Source organism: Amia ocellicauda, chromosome 10 (assembly GCF_036373705.1).
Source record: "Amia ocellicauda isolate fAmiCal2 chromosome 10, fAmiCal2.hap1, whole genome shotgun sequence".
NCBI lineage: Eukaryota > Metazoa > Chordata > Actinopteri > Amiiformes > Amiidae > Amia > Amia ocellicauda.
In genome coordinates, this window is record NC_089859.1 from 8673845 (window position 1) to 8693050 (window position 19206).

Consider the following 19206-nt stretch of genomic DNA (forward strand, 5'->3'; position numbering starts at 1 on the left):
CTGTAATGTCTTGCTGGGGTGATTTCCCCCCCTGTTTCTTCCAAATGAACTTGAGCCTTATGCATTTTTTCTTTCCATAACGCTGACTTTTTTTCTCAATCCTCCTCTGCATGTGTCTGAGCAGGTGACTGTTGCTGTGGGCAGGAGGTTGGTAATGGACTCTTACTCACAGAGGGAGGTGAGATGTCAGGTTGCCATAGCAATGATGACAGGGAGTCTAGAGCCTTTACGTTCCAAAAAACAATCCTAACCAATCAAATCGCATGCTCTTGAACTGGCTTCTTCAAATGGCTTCACTGCTGTGGGGTGTTTTAGCACGGGCAGGAGTGAGGGGTGGGTGGGTATGACTTGAAGTGGATCTTTCATATAAACACATAACATTTGGTTTTAGTCGGGGTGTGGTTGCAATACCAAAAGCACTGCGACCTTTAGTGATTCGTAAGTGACTTTCTTCTGCTTCAAATGCTGAAGTGATTTGGTTTTCCTAAGCAGGACACTACTAACCATTCCACACACAGTTGGAGAAGAAACATCATCATAATATAATCAAAATAGTGCCCTCTCTCCTCTGTATAAAATGTCAGTTTTCATCTTTCACTGGGTTTCAGATACTTTTAAATCAATTACAGCTAATGTTCAATTAAGTTAGTATTAAGTACAGGAAATGTATTCATGTGAAAGAAACTGCCATTTACATTCTAAAGGGCCTCTGGATGGATATTCTACCATTGTGGATTGTGTTTTTTTTAATGCACTTGAGAGCAATTTGTTTTCCATTTGCTGTACTTTTTATAAAGATTAATAATTTGTGATGGTGTTGAAATGTATTAAGTCTGTGAAAGTTGGGGACAACAGGGCATAATTGAAGAGAGAGACAGAAAATACATAGAGCTTCACTTAATTTACAGTACGTCTAAGGCACTTTGAAAACCTTGCACTGTGTGCCCTATGTTGCAACATCCTAGTATTCAATAACAGTGATTTAGTAGCCATCTGGGGGTGGAATCATGGTACATGTACCTTGTTGGCTCAACAGAAATAGTCAAATGAAAGGTAAGTATCTTAGAACGCAGCTGTTTCAAATTTACATGACTTTGAAAATGTCTATCACTTCTGTCAATCAGAATGATAAATCTTAAATAAATATATGGAATACTTGTTTAAACAGGGTTGAGAAGAAAAAACATGGTGAAAAAGCGGGCAGGATTGCAGGAAGTAGGTTACCAAATAACAGGCTCACAAATCAGCTTATAGTAAATTGTCAGTTTAGTTGTGTCACCTACTCTCCTGTTTTAAAAGTGCTCTGGTCTAATCTTCTCAGGCATCACACTACCCTGTAGGCTACCAGGAGATGATGGTGATCCAGGGTTGAAGGGCTATCCTGGAACGCCAGGTAACACAGAGTTAAAGGTTTTGTTTGCAACGATTATGGTATACAAATGTGCAAAGTTTGTGTTCATTGTTTTATTCTATCTTTGTACCTGAAACGTGCGCTGCCTAACGTGTCAGTGTACCATCTCGTATATCCTCAAGGTCTGTTAGGAGAGCCTGGCTTTCCTGGCTCTGTGGGGCGGCCTGGATTTGACGGACAGAAGGGCGAACGAGGAGATCCGGGCTTTGGGGGACAGCCAGGGCCACAAGGTAGGGTCGTCATCCTTCCACTGGGACACATGAAACAGACGAAGGTTGGATAGGTTAGGATGGAAAGCAGGATTGCTGCTCATTTCACTTGTTATGCTCCAAAGCCTTTAATTGCTTTTTTGGCTTATTATTGCTCTGTTAGTAAATTGGAAGAGATCCTTTACCAGGAATGTAGGAACTGTGATGGCAGGATTGGACTTTCCCCCCCCATATGATATAAATATATACATTTAAAACATTGCTCATAGTTAGATAATTGTGTTTACCTACCTGCCTTTTACAATGTAATTTCTTAATAAGACTTAATAAAATGAGAAATGCACTAAAACTTGTCTGGTTTTAACATTTTTCTCAGGGTGGAGCGTTCAGGGGCTTTTAAGTCTGATGTGCAGCAAAGCCTGCACATGTCTCAGTGCATGTTATTACTATTTTATTAATTTTCCTCCCTTTTATTTTAGATAAACATTGTCTGTCTTGAATAGGGGCTGATTAAGAATGCTGTGAAGAGACTGTGACAGAAGTAGTTTTAAAGCAGAATCTCTCACAGCTTGGACCACAAGACACAGCCAGGTTCAGTTTATCGGCCACGTACTGACCTTGAATTTCCTCTGCAGGGTTCCCAGGGCCCAGAGCCGACAATGGCTCCCCAGGCTTTCCGGGAGAGGAAGGTAAACCAGGAACTCCAGGGAAGAATGGCCTCCCAGGGTTACCAGGAGAGAAAGGAAGACGTGGAGAGGTGCTGGGGGCTCTGCCAGGACCCTCTGGACGGCAGGGCCCGTCTGGAGCCCCTGGGGACAAGGGGCCACCAGGAAGTCTGGGCCTCCCAGGTGGACCTGGTGAGTCAGACAACAGGGCCCAACAACCAGTCACACTATCTCTAATCTAATTCTTACTTATTTTTCACTCTTTTTGATGCTTTATTATGAATTGTACAATGTAAAAAATGATTGATTGTTGTATCAGCTTCTACTAGAAAATGGAACAGCTAGGACTCTCCTTGCTGTCTAGTCAGATATGTGTAATGATCACAGTCCCAACTATTCAATTGGTCTCAAAGGACACATGAATCCCTGTAGGCAGCATAGGAAAACATTTATAAATAAAAAGACAGTCAAACCAATGTGCATCAACACAAATGCCAATGCTTCTGAGCCCACTTACTCAGAAAAATGAAAGATGTTTTCTGATTAAGGTGTTAAAAATTAAGCATTAATCCTACTTCTGAGGTAGACTCAAGGTAGATTGCACTGACTCAAAAACACCAGTATTATGATTCTGTTCTTCTTCCTAAATGAATGGGTGAATGCCCACTTTACCTAGTATTGTTTACATCATACACATGCGCACTTGTTTTGTGCAGGATTTGATGGAAGACCGGGCATTCCTGGTGCCAAGGGGGAGTGTGGTGTTGATGGCTTTCCTGGAATGCCAGGTTTGCCAGGACTGCCGTCGAATGGTGATGGAGTTGGAATCCCTGGCGCTCCAGGTCCTGAAGGGATGAAAGGATTCACTGGAGCACCAGGTTAGAGAATTTGTACCTCTGCTCTCCGCACCGTGCACTGAATGGCTTTGGGATTGCCGCCTTGGCTCATTTGTTCGTACTGACTATTAACTTTGTCCTAACTAGGTACGAAGAAGGAATTAAAACCAAATAGAATATTACCATTACACATTTCCACTGTACACGAAGTATTCAGAATCCTTTATTCTGTTTTATTCTGTTTTATTTGTTTGTTAGGTTTACATTTGACTGGTCCCTACACTGTGGGCAATGCCATCTATACATTGCAGGGAACAGTGTTTGGATGCATCAAGGAATGCTTTTCAACGAGGCACAACATAGTTTCATCTAGTCCCACAATCTTGGAATTACTTATTTAGAGAAAACTGTAAATTATTTATAATAATTTTTACCTTTTACAACACAAATGTATAAATATGTGTGGGTCTGTGGAGGGGGAGGGGAATGCGGAAATAAGCTATATTTAACTTTTTTGTATTATTCATTTTCACCCTTATTAAAGGAGAGAACCTTTTATTTTCGGAAAGAAATTCTAAACTACAGTTTACTCTATTCAAATACCAAACACTAAATAGGGAATTTAATAGATGATCTTATATTCTTCATAATTCCACTACTTAAGGTTGAAGTAGAGGTTGTATTAACATAATTCAAAAACTGCTAGCACCCTGGTTTGTATGTCAAATCCCCCAATATGGCAAAAAACTCATGGTGTCAAAAGTTGTCTCATGAAAACAGGTACTGACTTGTTCTGTAACGTGCTCTCTGAGAGAGGAAGAAGTCATCGTCTTTTCGTGAATACAAATACACGCATGCACTTATATATTAATGTCTGTATGTTTTTCCTCATCATGCGTCTTTTTTAATTCCCATCATCCCTCCATTTCTGGTGTCACTCTGTTTTGGTGTTGGGTCTCTCCATAGGCTGCCAAGGTGAGAACTGCTGCTGCAGCATTAAAGCAAGTAGACCTAACAGCCCTGCTCTTAATGCTACAAGAATTGGATTAATGTAGATGTAACCTTGTAGACTGCCAACCTAACCCGACCAGTCTCTGTTGTGAGCATGCTCGGCCATAGGAGGTGGCCAACGTGTAAACACCCTCTTTTGAAGGTGTGGATGCTTTTCTATTTTATGTATTTAACTTTTTTGGCCCACCCATATCAGTTTATTCCCAAGATGCACCTTTAAAAAGTAGATCTTCCTTGTTGCGGTTCATAACAACTCATAAATGTTTGGATATAGTGAAGGAGAGAAAATACCCACATCTGGCAGGGCTTTATGCATCCTCGAACTCTTACCATTCCTTCTTCATTCTGCATTCTTAATGATTATGTGACAAGCCTAACTATGGGCCTTCTTTAGTGGTTTGCTGATGAAAAGCAGGTAAATAATATATTGAGGATAAAACCTAATGGAATTTTGATTAAAAAAAAAAAAAAAAGAACGGAGACACTTGTATTGCTTCCATTATTTGCTATTTAAAGGTGTATCACAACTCCAAACAAACACAAATGTTTCAATATTGAAACTTCTACACTTTCACGGAAGGGGGAATACAAAATAAAACAAATTTAGCACCCCTTTAAAAACAACAAGCCTTGGCATTCTCTTATTTGCTGTTCTGAGCATGTCTCATTGTTTTTCCTGTACGTTGTCATTCACGTGCCGTGTTGTAGAGTAGCTCTGTGTGCTTAGCCCAGTGTCAGCGTTTCTTTGATTGTAGTAGTGATTCACTGTGCACCTAGCTCCTCAGATTTGTTTTTTATGATTCCGTTATTAAAAATAAATCGTTGTGGTAGTGCTTGGAACCAGAAATATGTGTTGATTTAGATCTATTTATTGATTTTCTTTGAGTGTGTAAGTATCACAGATGAGAACTACAATTTTGGAGATTCACCTACTGCACAGTTGGTCTGATCAGTTCTGGTGTAATGCTTCTGTGGTGTTTTTAATATGTATGCACACACTGTAAGTAAGGAGACTTTCAGTATTATTCGTTATTGTGCTTCTTAACTAAAGTATTTATCTACGTTGCTCTTTTCTCTAGTAGCTGCAGTGGTCTTTGTCAATTCTGTCCTCCTGGTATGTTTTATTTGTTTTTGTTTTTTCATTTTTGTTAATGTTAAGAGGTGATAAGAATACAGAACCAGACAATTATAGGAAGCTGTATGTGGGCTTCCCTTTACAGGTAAAATACAATGTAAACACATCCTTCCCTAAAAATCACTTTTATTGCCCACTTTCAACAGTCTGATTCTTAAATGAGAGAAGTTAATTTGACTGCCAGACCCAGAAATAAATAAACTGATGTTTCACCAAATGCATTCTTTATGGGCCATGTCTAATTTGACTAAAATTAGACATTGGTTTTATATTGTGGTGTATCTATGTCCTAATTGGTGATTAGTAAAGGGTTTAAAGTTCAGATAGTCTAGTCCAGCTTTTACAGACCTTGATGAGCAATAATATTAAACAACCAAATGTTATTTTCATCCAAGACTGTAAAATCAGCCGTGAATGTTTTAATTCTGTCTAGCAGATTTGTAATCTGATGCTGACTAAGTAGAATATAAATTAAGATGCTGCAGAACAGGCATACCTGCAACTCAGATTCAGTGTGTAATGCTAGATTCCTGAAAGCTGTTAGTTTTAAATGTATAATCATAATAAGCCATTATTTGAACCTTCCAATATATAATAATAATAATAATAATAATAATTAAATAAATAATTAAATAAATAATAAAGTAGACCTCTATTTTATTGTATTTTTTACTTGATACTGCTTTTTATTAGTTACTATAGTTGCAGTAAACTAATCGTCTAAGTAGTTTAGCTTTCATGATGCAGTACATATTTATACAGCTATTTCTTAATATTATGGGATTCATATAATGCTAAACTACTTGAAAATCTGTTTTTGAAATTGAGCTCTTTTATTGAAGCTGTTTTGTTTCCTTTTTACATTTCATCTGTGTATTTGTTTTGTATGTGAAAGCTCTCTTCTTTCATTCCATAACACGTCCTTGTGTGTTTGATGGCATGTTCATGTTTCATCTCATTTGCATTGTGACATTTAATAACCTATTGATAAAATTAACCTATATATCCCCTGATTACATAGATTTCCAATTTTGTTAGGGAACTGTTCTGTTTTTTTAATGTTAACTACCAAATTTAGGATATTTTGATGTACATTTTTGGAAGAAGGATGCAAATCCTGCTAAAGCAGTGAAAAATTCCTACAAAGGAAGCAATGTTGATGTCCCAGATTGTCATTGACAAATGTCTTCTATTGTTTGCAGGGTTTCCAGGGCTGAAGGGATCCTCAGGTGACCCTGGTCCTCCTGGACCTTCAGGGATGAAGGGGCTGCCAGGACTGCCTGGATTCCCTGGTCAACCTGGGCAGAGAGGGCTACCAGGGCCCCCAGGTCCTAGATCACCTGACGGATTTCCTGGAGGGCCAGGCAGGAAAGGTACCAACTAATTACAGCTATGACTATTGTTCAGGCAATATACACCTTTTCTTTTATCACAGGATATTTTAATCATTAAATACAACTGTTAATGCTCAATAAAATAACCATAACATAATGAAAAAGACACAACACATCTTGTATTGGGGCTGCAAGTTCTTCTTACCCTGTACTTTACAATGGGGGGAATATATTGAAACTCAACAGCTACCCTGTCTTTAGCATGAACCTTTGTTCAGACTGTGCAGAAGAAAAAAATATTATGAAGCAGTGTGTCCTTATGTACCTATGCGAGTATTGAAAACTGTTTGTGTGGCAGGTGAGAAGGGACTGCCGGGCATGCTGGGTTTCCCAGGCATGCCAGGGATATCAGGACGACCAGGCGTCTCAGGAGAGAAGGGCCCACGTGGACGGGATGCCGAGGACGGATTACCTGGTGAATATGGAAGGACAGGACCAAAAGGTAAAAGCAATACAAACAATAGATGTTTCTTTTTGTTTCCTTGTTTAGTTAATTATAATATTAACATTATTAAAATATATATAAATATATAATTAAATATATATATATATATATAATTAAATATGAATAATGAAAAATTAAGAGACCACTGCAAAATTATCAGTTTCTCTGGTTTTACTATTTATAGGTATGTGTTTTGGGTAAATTTAAGATTTTTGTTTTATTCTATAAACTACTGACAACATTTCTCCCAAATTCCAAATAAAAATATGAATGGAATGGAATGGCTGCCATACATGTAGAGATGCTGATTTAAGAACAATTTGCAGTGTCTCTTAATTTTTTGTATATTATATTAATATTAAGATGAATGTCAACTCGCACAACCTCATTGTGGTTGTGTGGAAATTGCTATTCATCCTCAGCAATCACATAAGCACAAAGTTGAAATGTAATTTGAATTCAGTCTTAAAACATCTCTTGTAGATGCGAGTCCTAGCTAATACATCTATCATTAGGGTGAGAATCTCCTGACTTGTTCCCATTGGAACAAATCAGTTTAACATGTTATCAAATGCACTTCAACCCCTTTGGTGTATATACTCCAAATAACCTCTATTTATTCTATCCCATGACTTTAATAATTGTTTGCTAAATTGATGTTCAACCCACTTAAGATGAATTGACCTACTATCAATGACATCTGTTGTGGAGTTGGTTAAGGATACAAAATTAAAAATACCTATTGAGATGTTTTGAGTGAAAAGTTGATTATTAAGACCAATCACAATTACAATTGTCAATTAACACACCCATTTGTAAATGGTTTGCCAAAGTTGTTAAAGTTCGAAACAGCTCTGGATGTTTCTCTAATGAGGGCACAATTGTTTGAACCACCACTGAGATACGGGTCTGCTACTTTCCACTGCTTAATACTAAATACATTAAACACATTTTTATATGAAGGTCAAGACAAAAGTACAGCAAGTTTGAGTGTTATCAGTTTACAAAATACACGTTCTAAGTCTTTGTAGATCCAGGTGAACCGCTATCCAATCCTGTTCCAGTGGTATGCTGGGAAGAAAGAGAGAATGGCTTTTTCCTTTTCTTCAGTTCAACAGCCATGTCTCACTCACAAACATACATCAGTAGTTTCTTTCCTCAGTATTGTGTGGTTTGCCTGAGAAATACATAAGCATCAAATACACATTATATGAAGGTTAAAAAGAATGCAGTATAATTAAGAGTATTTGAATGTCAAACAATAAGGAAGGTCATGGTGTTATAAATAGCAATGGACCACAAATCTTAATGTATTGCAATGCCTGTTTCAGGGGATCGAGGGGACCCAGGACCACCAGGACCACAAATTATCCCTCCTGGATTGTTACAAAAGGGAGAGAGAGGGGATAGCGGGCCCAGCGGTCTGAGTGGTTTCCCCGGACCTAGAGGTACTGGTGTAAATATGGGCCTGTGGCAATCAGCTGGACAAGCGTCTTTTATAGACTTTTAAAATCAGTGCTAATGCTGGAGTTTACTTGAAATAAAAGACAGAGTGGGGATAGGATGTGCGTTATACAATGTGTTTTTTAAAATGTTTTTTGCTATTATATACACTCACCTAAAGGATTATTAGGAACACCATACTAATACTGTGTTTGACCCCCTTTCGCCTTCAGAACTGCCTTAATTCTACGTGGCATTGATTCAACAAGGTGCTGAAAGCATTCTTTAGAAATGTTGGCCCATATTGATAGGATAGCATCTTGCAGTTGATGGAGATTTGTGGGATGCACATCCAGGGCACGAAGCTCCCGTTCCACCACATCCCAAAGATACTCTATTGGGTTGAGATCTGGTGACTGTGGGGGCCAGTTTAGTACAGTGAACTCATTGTCATGTTCAAGAAACCAATTTGAAATGATTCGACCTTTGTGACATGGTGCATTATCCTGCTGGAAGTAGCCATCAGAGGATGGGTACATGGTGGTCATAAAGGGATGGACATGGTCAGAAACAATGCTCAGGTAGGCTGTGGCATTTAAACGATGCCCAATTGGCACTAAGGGGCCTAAAGTGTGCCAAGAAAACATCCCCCACACCATTACACCACCACCACCAGCCTGCACAGTGGTAACAAGGCATGATGGATCCATGTTCTCATTCTGTTTACGCCAAATTCTGACTCTACCATCTGAATGTCTCAAGAGAAATCGAGACTCATCAGACCAGGCAACATTTTCCCAGTCTTCAACTGTCCAATTTTGGTGAGCTTGTGCAAATTGTAGCCTCTTTTTCCTATTTGTAGTGGAGATGAGTGGTACCCGGTGGGGTCTTCTGCTGTTGTAGCCCATCCGCCTCAAGGTTGTACGTGTTGTGGCTTCACAAATGCTTTGCTGCATACCTCGGTTGTAATGAGTGGTTATTTCAGTCAAAGTTGCTCTTCTATCAGCTTGAATCAGTCGGCCCATTCTCCTCTGACCTCTAGCATCAACAAGGCATTTTCGCCCACAGGACTGCCGCATACTGGATGTTTTTCCCTTTTCACACCATTCTTTGTAAACCCTAGAAATGGTTGTGCGTGAAAATCCCAGTAACTGAGCAGATTGTGAAATAGTCAGACCGGCCCGTCTGGCACCAACAACCATGCCACGCTCAAAATTGCTTAAATCACCTTTCTTTCCCATTCAGACATTCAGTTTGGAGTTCAGGAGATTGTCTTGACCAGGACCACACCCCTAAATGCATTGAAGCAACTGCCATGTGATTGGTTGGTTAGATAATTGCATTAATGAGAAATTGAACAGGTGTTCCTAATAATCCTTTAGGTGAGTGTACATGTGGGGTTATAAAACAATTAAAATCAGGGTAGTGGGTGCCATCCCTTCTACTAAAATAAAGTAATTGTGCAGAGATATGAGGGCGTTGGGGGGCGTTGATTTTGAATATACCTGAATTCTAATACTGAAAATCACAGCACTTCTCCCTGTACTGTGATGTAGCAGTGTCACTGTATTATTTTCTTCTTGGTGTGAACATGGCGGTTGATGCTGTGTGTTTGACTGCAGGTGATAAAGGTTATCCTGGTGCATCTGGGCGCCAGGGACTGCCCGGCTTGCCAGGTTTCCCAGGGCAGGAGAAGGGAGCCCCTGGAGTTCCTGGACCGCCAGGGAGTCCTTCCAGCCCTGGTTTTCCAGGACCCAAAGGCTCTCCTGGCATCATAGGGTTCCCTGGCATGCCTGGACCAAGGGTATGCAAACCCCTCTCATCTTGTAGGCTGTCAGTTTTTAGTAATACAGTGTTTAATAAAGAATAATGTGTAGAGTACAATTGATATGCTCTGTATACTTTGAATGCTGTACATTTTTTCAGCTCATCATGTCTTGTTTCAAAGGGTGATGATGGCTTTCCAGGCAATCCAGGTTTCCCAGGAAACCCTGGTCCTGCTGGGCCGAAAGGTAAGGTTCTGGAGAATACAGCCAATGAAAAGCTCCTCAAAGTTCAAATAAACTTTTTTCACAACCAGTGGCTTTTAAAGTGGACTGATGTGACTTTGCATCATTACCAAAAACTGCTGAGGTGTTTCTTCCTTTAACACATTTTCATGTTCGTTTTCTCATTTATGAAATTCTGTGTATTTAGGATCCCATTTAGCACAAATTGTTGTAGAACCTTTCTGTCGTGCAGAGCGAGGTATGACGATATCGTTTTTTGTGCTAGTGCTTTTAAATAATCAATATTACTGTTTTAAGCAGTATGACTGAGTATTTCCTCATTCTTTGTAAACTGCACTTTAATTTGTGTGTGTGTGTTGGATTTATCTGCAGCGTAACAAATTGATGTTTTTAAAAATTAGGCCTGTAGAACAGCATTAATTTAGTAAAGGTTAAATGTTAATGAGGGCTGCTTACTTTTGACTTTTATTTGACTTTTATTTCTGCTGTCCCTCCCTGCCTTCAGCTGTAAAACTGTAAAATTAAAATAAGCTCCACTGTATATTAAACAAGTTGAGCATGTTATATTCTCTGAAATATAGTACATTTATAGAGATTGAAGCTGCATAATTTATATGATTATATACTGGTTACCGTGGTATCTTTGCTTCTGGTTATCATACCATGGAATTTGCATACCATTCCATCCCTAATAAGAATGTGATGTTGGTTGCTCATTAATCTTGCTTTTTCCAGGGGAACGTGGAGATTCCTTTAACACTCCTGGCCTTCCTGGAAATAAGGGATTTCCTGGAGACCCTGGACTGCCTGGTGAGTTTTCAGTAAGGCCAGATGGTTGGTCTTTATACGGTTGAATTCTGGAAATCAATTAATTAATCTGGAATTAAGTTCTTAATGTATCTTCATTTCATACTGAAAGTATGTATTTTCCATCGTATGGCTCTGCCTAGAGTCCATGCCTGTCGAGTTTAAAACTTGTGATTGGTTTACTGTAAGCATGTTTTGTATCCTTGATTGGATCTATTATGAAAATATCTGTAGTACAATCTAGTGTAGGCATTCAGTAAAAGTCCTTGAAGACCAACATTAGCACAATGCATCAGTCTGCTCAAAATGGTTCATAAGCAATTATTTGTGTTTCTTAGGTGGGAGGGGGAATGATGGGCAACCAGGAAATCCCGGCTTGCCTGGAAACTCTGGAATCAACGGTCAGAAAGGCTTACTTGGAGAACCAGGAAGGCCAGGACCAATGGGTAGGTGACAGATATAAAATCTAACTTCTTATCACTGAGAGGGGACTGTTCAAAGTAGCTTTGAAGAATGCACTGGGATAACTTTAAAAGATTTGAATGACACAATTTTTTATGTGAAATTGTTCAGGAATTTGATTTCCATACATTAAAAATTATATGCACAGGAGTTTGTTGCTGATGATGTTTTTAGGAATTCAGTGTGTTTATGTATTGGCTTTGCATTGTGCTCTTTTAATGTAAAGGCTGACTATAACCAAGATGTCTTCTGGGTTCTGTTGTTCAGGCACCCCAGGCTTTCAGGGCGAGAGAGGCTTTAATGGCCTACCAGGGCCGAGGGGACTGGAGGGCTCTCCTGGGATCCCAGGTTCTTCAGGAGTAATTGGGCAGAAAGGTCAGTTCACTGAAAATGTGAAGGACTTGATTGGACTTTTAACTAATTTATTTAAACAATTAAAAATAAAATGCTTACTTTAAGTGTGTTTGTACTGCAGTTTATACTGAATGATAATACAGGAATATTGACTTCAAATATTATTATATATATTATATTATATATTATTTCAAATATGTTTTGGTCTTGTTCCTTTTCTCACCCTCCTTCCTCTACAGGGTTACCTGGTTCTCCGGGTCTGGATGGTCTGAATGGATTGCAGGGACCTAGAGGGCCTCCAGGGACACCAGGTCAGTCAACACAGACCTGCGATAATATAGTTCCTTAATACACTAAGATGTGAACTCCCAGACCATTTAACTTCCACCACAACATGTACTTATTGGGACAATGTAGTCAAGATTCATTTCCATATCAACTCTCCATTGCAATGACTTTTCCAGCAGTTCCAAAAGCCAGTAACAAAAAATAGGTTTGATTGTTTTCCATTCTTTAAGTCCACCATTTAATGCGGTCTCTTTTCTTTTTAGTAATGCAGTGTTTTGTTATGGATATGTAGCTGATCACAAGGAAATTGAATGTCCTACATCCACCAAAGTGATGGATGTCCCAAAAGAACCCCTGTGAGAGCAACCCTTGCCACTTACTAAGTGTGCCCTTAGTGACAAGTGTGTTTCTGCCACTCTCTATCCAGGTCCATCTGAGCCAGGGGTCTCAGGAGTTCCAGGTCCTTCAGGTTTCAAGGGAGAGAGAGGAACGTCTCTATCAGGAAACCCAGGCTTCCCTGGAGAAAAAGGTCCAAGGGGCGAGAGAGGTGAGAGGCAAGGCAGGAAGGACACAAAAAGAATACCGGAAATTTGACCACTTATGTCTTTGCAATCATGTTTCATTATATTAATTTTTGAGATTATTAATTATTGTGTCGTGTTTGTCCTGGTTGCTAGGTTTGCCTGGTGTTGGGGGATTTCCTGGTACACCAGGTCCTCGGGGGATCTCTCTGCCCTCTAACATCCCAGGCCCGCCAGGAGACCCTGGACTCCCTGGATTGGACGGGGAACAAGGTATCAAAGCTTCTGCTACAAAATAGTATGAGCATAAAGTCCACTTCATTTAACATGGTCTTCCCCCGACAGGGCCATTTTCGGTCCTTCCATCTCATCCTGGAAGATTTTATCATGCAAGTTAGACAGTTAGCAAATGCACAAATACAGTAATGATAAAATGTTGCCTCTAGAGAGTTTTCACATGTTATTAAGGGTTCCTTATTTATTGTATTTGTGATATAACAGAATAAACATACCATATACTGTTAATAGATGATGAATGTCAAGTTGTAAAAGTATAAATATAGTTACTAACTGTTATTCATGTAATCATATTATAATCTGAAAAAGATGCAATTGAACTTCAAAAACTTGTTTGGTGTATAACAGTGTTCATAACATTATAGGTGGTTATAAATGTTCTATTAATAGCATGTAAATATTCTATGAACTTGTACCAATTTTTAAAGCTTCTGGACAATTTTGATGTTGGTCAGTTAGTATTGGTATCTGACTCTCCTTCTATTTGGCAGGGTTCCCTGGTCTCCCCGGCTCTCCTGGCCCAGCTGGCCCAGGAACCATCCAGGGAGATAGAGGAGACTCCGGTTTCCCAGGCATTCCTGGCCAACGTGGGCAACCTGGCAGTCCTGGATTCCCTGGCTCTACAGGAATACCTGGTAGAGCCGGATTTAAAGGTAAGAGAAAATTGGAAATTTCCTAGTTAAGAACTGATCAATCATGGTAAAATTAAAATAGTTATCTCACAAAGAAATGTTATTGATGGAGAACTGAAGTATTTTTTTTCCCATTTGTCCCCTCTAGGAGAGCGAGGAGACTCTGGCCCCATTGGAAATCCAGGTGCAATGGGCTTCCCTGGGGACCCTGGCTTCTTTGGCTTTAAAGGAGAGAAAGGGAGGACAGGTATGGAAAAACAAAATCTACTTTCTCACATGGACAACAACTGAAACATTATGTCAGCAGTATGTCAGAAACCGATGTAATATAATATTTTACTCTATTTGATTAAGGGGCAAGTACAATTGTTTTCGGCATGAATTTTACATTTGTACAACTAAGATAATATGATTAAATTCTTCCTGTGGAAAATATAGCATTGGCTGTGTGGTGAAAACCCTTGGTGTTGATGCCTACTCATTCTCCTGGTCATGATAAGATACATTCATTTCATTTTGCATGCCAGGTCGCAAAGGTCCCCCAGGATCCCCTGGAACTACCATTCCTGGTGAAGAATTAAGGACATACCCTGGGGACCCTGGCTTTCCTGGGTCAGTGGGCCCACCAGGGGATCTAGGACCCCAGGGAGAGAGTGCTCGTCCAGGGAGGGCAGGTAATGACTGCAGAGCTTATTGTACATGAGCAGAAATGATTAAAGCAAAATGTTAGTCCTGTGCTCGAGTTCAGTTCTCACATCACACCCTGCACATTTTGTACATAGTGTTATGTAATGTTTTATTAATCACCTGTATTATTCTAATATTGTTCACTTAAATGCTGTATTAAAAGCATTTGTTTAGCACAGTTCTTAGTTTATCTTCAGTTGTTGCGGTTGGAAGTGTTGTGCCCATAGTTACGAATCATAACTCATAATTTTTAGGTTTCGTTATTATTTTTTCGGGTTACATTTCTGGTACAGTGCATTAGTGGAAACATTCAAATACTTAACTTAAATTCAGATTCTTTTCTATTGTTTTAATCTTTACTTTTGTGTTTTGTTTCAGGCTCAAAAGGCAATGTCGGACCTCGGGGCAAGTTAGGGATTAACGGTCCAGCGGGTACACCAGGAGCTGTGGGAGATCCCGGACCCAATGGTCTTCCTGGTTCTCCCGGGGAACAAGGTGAGACAGTAGATGGTTGCAATGCAAACAATATTTACCATTACAAACTTACATAGTCATTTTTGCATTTTTACCAGTTATTGTCCTCCTTTGCAGTGATTTGCCTTCCTACTGTTTTGCTTTCTGATGGATTTGTGAAGTGTTTTTCAATGCTAGACTGGGTTAAAGCAAATAAATAGTTGGATTTAAAATTACATCACTTTGGGACTTTCCTTTCAAAATAAATTCCAGGACTATTCCCTTTGTGATGTGTGTGGCTCTTGTTAGCACCCTTCCCGCTCATCTTATCTGATCTTGTCACGTTTCAGGATCTCCAGGGAAACAGGGCGCCGTGGGGCGGCCGGGCAGTCCAGGGCGCAGTGTGAGCATCGGGTACACACTGGTGAAGCACAGCCAATCGGACCAGGTGCCCCCATGCCCAGTTGGCATGTCCAGGCTATGGGATGGCTACAGCTTACTGTATGTGGAGGGACAGGAGAAGGCACACAACCAGGACCTTGGTAAGAGTCATATTGTATCTTTCTGCCAAATGCAGTGTGACTTCCTCTCTTCTCAAAGTAGGAATGTGTAGTTGTCATTGACAGTGTCCACACCCTCTCTATTAAACAATGTTATTATTTTCCAACAGTTATATACTTTTAGAGTTTGTTGAAGACTGATAGAGAAAAACATTCAAGGACCTAAGTTAAGACAGGAACTGAATTAGTATTCAATAAACTGATACAATCAATATTAATATTTTTTATATTAAATGAGGGTGTCAAGACTCCAGTCGGCGGGGTGGGGGCACAGTGTCTGTTGGGTTTTGTTCCAGCCCAGCTCTCAGCTCCTTAATTGGTTTGAAAGATATGAAAGTTTTAGATAAGTCAATCTGATTAAATGATATTAATTAACTAATTGGGAGCTCCTGTTGAACAAAAACCAGCAGGCACTGTGGCCCCCCATGACAAGAGTCTGACACCCCTGTATTAAATTAAACACCTGGTTTTAAAGGAAGGATTTACAGTCATTTTCATTACCCAGATTGTGACAAAACCTGCATTACTGATATGATTGTTTAGAATGGTCCTGCAGTCCTATGTTTTCAGGTAGTTGCTGTCTGGAATAAAAAAGGTGGATCCAGCAGTAAAATATTGTTGATTGCCATTTTTATGTAGGATACAAAGTAGGAATGCAGCTCGACGTGTTTTTAAATAGTACTGTGAAGTTAATGTGTGAAATACTAGAAGCCTCAAGAGAAAATCTTTCCTTGCATGCCATGACAAAACCAGATGTACCCGACTTGCTTATTTGACCAGATTCCTGTTTTCTGAAGACTTACGCACTCCTGCAGACCTTAAACCCTTTAAACTATCTTCTCAACTCCAGGGTTGGCTGGTTCCTGCTTGCCCCGTTTCAGCACCATGCCCTTCATCTACTGCAACGCCAATGAGCTTTGTTACTTCGCCAGCCGCAATGACAAATCCTACTGGCTCTCCACCACGGCCCCCATCCCCATGATGCCAGTGGCGGACAGACAGATCCCCCGGTACATCAGCCGCTGCACGGTGTGCGAGGCCCCGTCTCAGGCCATCGCCGTGCACAGCCAGGACATCACCATCCCTCCGTGTCCTGCGGGCTGGCGCAGCCTGTGGATTGGCTACTCTTTCTTAATGGTAAACCTGAAGCATACACCTCCTGATTGTGTTTGCCACTGTCTGTTCATGGAGTGGATCTCTGAGCAGAAACTATTGAATGTTGTTGTTGTTGTTTTATGTGAGGACAGTTAACAGACGTACAGAAATCTGTAACCTGTCCAATTTAGGCTGCTATTGTCAATCTTGTCTTGCAGCATACGGCAGCCGGAGCTGAAGGTGGGGGTCAGTCCCTGGTGTCCCCTGGCTCCTGTCTGGAAGATTTCCGTGCCACTCCCTTCATTGAGTGCAACGGTGCCCGGGGGACCTGCCACTACTTTGCCAACAAGCACAGCTTCTGGTTGACAACCATAGAGCCCGCCCTTCAGTTTGTGGAGGCCCCCCAGTCGGAGACTCTGAAGGCAGGACAGCTCCGGACACGAGTCAGTCGCTGCCAGGTCTGCATGAAAACCTTGTAGCAAGACCTAGAGAAATTCCAGCAATGACTGAAACCAGAGCAGATGATTAAATTAAAGAAAAACAAACACTGACGGACTGCCAAATCGCAAACTGCACTCCACTCCACTCCTGTCCTGAAAGGATTAGTTTGGGTGGCCAGGTTGAAAGTGGGTCTGATATCATACAAAAGATGGAAACTGGGGCTTGTGAGATTTTTCTACATTAGTTCTTATTGAAAAATGGTGCTACACGTTTGTTTTATTCTTGTTGCGTTTATTTGAATTACTCACGGCTACCTCGGAAAGTGCAGTAAAAGAGTTGGAAATTCGCACTGAACCGTATTATTTTTTATTATAAAAAGCTTAAGATCAGTGATGCAAACCTTGAAACCATAAATAACACAGTGGTTAAGTGTTCTGCTAAAACTTAAACCAAATGTTACCTTTATATTCCCTCTGTAAATCTTGTGTTGAGTTTTAGGTTTTTAAATGAATGCTCTTCAGATAAGGGCATAATGTTTCTTTCTTGTACTTCTTGAGTTGAAAAATCTTTTACAGTATCACCTGCATTATAACATTAAAGTAAGTTAAAGTTTTACATAAATGTATTCAATATTGAAGATTGCAAAACTATTCACTTTAAGAACTTTATTAGGCATTAATTTGCATACCTATTAGTAATGTACTGATGTTCTATTTGGCTATACTAAATGTACCCAGTGCATTGCGATTGGAAATAATTGTTATTGGAGACTATAACTGTAATTCAGTTGACATTTCTCCCAAGGTTTTCTCTGAAGTATCACTCTACAATATTTTATATTTAAGATCAACCTGGTTATTTATTTGCTTTGTTGACCATAGACAAAATCTTTAATTTCTGAAGTATTTAGTGTGTCTGCCTGACCATTTTGTTACAATTGTATAGCAAAATTATTAATTGGATAAATCCTTATTAGCAAGAGATCATTGCACTGTGTTAAATAATGACCAAAAAAGTGGTATGAACAAAAACGGTTTGTTTTGTTTTTGAAACTTGTAGGTATATAGCACTACTAATGAAACACTGAATGGTACAACATAAAAAATAATAAGTCATTTTACACCCAGATTCTTTAGCTTTGCACCTGTTCTTTATATTTACTCTGTCATTTGATGATCTTAGTAGATGGGGCTGATGTGACCACTATATTTGTCTTTCACTGAGCATTTTCCTTTACAGGTAGCCATGGGTATGATTTCTGTGTTTCTTTGTAAGTATTTGATTGTGTATAATTATTTTACTATATTTTCACCCCCACTGACAGATTGATATCATAGAAAAGGAAAAAATGTATTCTGTGGGGTATATGTACATTTGATGACTAAACACTTTTTAAGTACTCGTGTAATGCAATTACTTTTAGGATATTTTTTGTTTCTTTTGTAATTGCAACTTATTTGTATGGAACACTAATAATATTATGTTTATATATATATATATATATATATATATATATATATATATATATATAAAGAAGACACTAATCAGGGTGGTATTAACACTGTCTGTACTAGTGATTTTACATTTCCCAAAAAAATAAAATATTTGAAGTCAAACTTTTTTTTTTTTACACACTATTGCAAGAAATGAGCCATGGATTTTAAATAATTAAAACCTGAAGGGCTCCTGAACAATGTTTCTATTGATTAATCTTAACTCTGAAGTTGTTTACTGTCAATGGAAACAAAAAAATTGTGACAATAAGGTCCTACCTGGGCACTGCAAAGACTGTCCTCCCCCTGACCTACTTGGGTCCCCTCTCTCTCTCATATACGAGATATGAGAGATTTTATATATATATATATCGATATAGATGTGTGTGTATATATGTATATACACACAATTATATATGACGCATAATTAAATCCTGAAATTACTAAACTCAGTGCAGCTGAAACTGCAGGCCTAATTGCATTTAAACTGAGAATTCTGCTCATCATGGAAATCAAAGTAATTTGACTGACCCAGTCTATACAAAGAACAGCTGCTGT

At 39.4% G+C, this 19206-nt stretch overlaps 1 protein-coding gene across 3 annotated transcripts in view; it reads left to right on the forward strand.

Moving 5' to 3' along the window:
* col4a6 (collagen, type IV, alpha 6) overlaps window positions 1-18771 on the forward strand; it is a 111008-nt gene extending 92237 nt beyond the window's left edge. For 2 of the 3 annotated variants that reach the window (XM_066714883.1, XM_066714885.1), the window contains 23 exons: window positions 125-178; window positions 1322-1393; window positions 1534-1641; window positions 2256-2477; window positions 3002-3163; window positions 6470-6640; window positions 6960-7103; window positions 8438-8554; window positions 10172-10353; window positions 10498-10561; window positions 11294-11368; window positions 11704-11811; window positions 12095-12202; window positions 12421-12492; window positions 12897-13016; window positions 13147-13263; window positions 13779-13940; window positions 14068-14166; window positions 14447-14593; window positions 14985-15101; window positions 15410-15601; window positions 16470-16756; window positions 16933-18771. In XM_066714883.1, coding sequence (XP_066570980.1) covers window positions 125-178; window positions 1322-1393; window positions 1534-1641; window positions 2256-2477; window positions 3002-3163; window positions 6470-6640; window positions 6960-7103; window positions 8438-8554; window positions 10172-10353; window positions 10498-10561; window positions 11294-11368; window positions 11704-11811; window positions 12095-12202; window positions 12421-12492; window positions 12897-13016; window positions 13147-13263; window positions 13779-13940; window positions 14068-14166; window positions 14447-14593; window positions 14985-15101; window positions 15410-15601; window positions 16470-16756; window positions 16933-17193 — 3161 coding nt within the window. In that variant the 3' untranslated portion in view covers window positions 17194-18771. The remainder of the gene's footprint in view (window positions 1-124; window positions 179-1321; window positions 1394-1533; window positions 1642-2255; window positions 2478-3001; window positions 3164-6469; window positions 6641-6959; window positions 7104-8437; window positions 8555-10171; window positions 10354-10497; window positions 10562-11293; window positions 11369-11703; window positions 11812-12094; window positions 12203-12420; window positions 12493-12896; window positions 13017-13146; window positions 13264-13778; window positions 13941-14067; window positions 14167-14446; window positions 14594-14984; window positions 15102-15409; window positions 15602-16469; window positions 16757-16932) is intronic. The other variant, XM_066714884.1, reaches the window with a different exon arrangement.
* The last annotated feature ends 435 nt before the right edge of the window (window positions 18772-19206 follow it).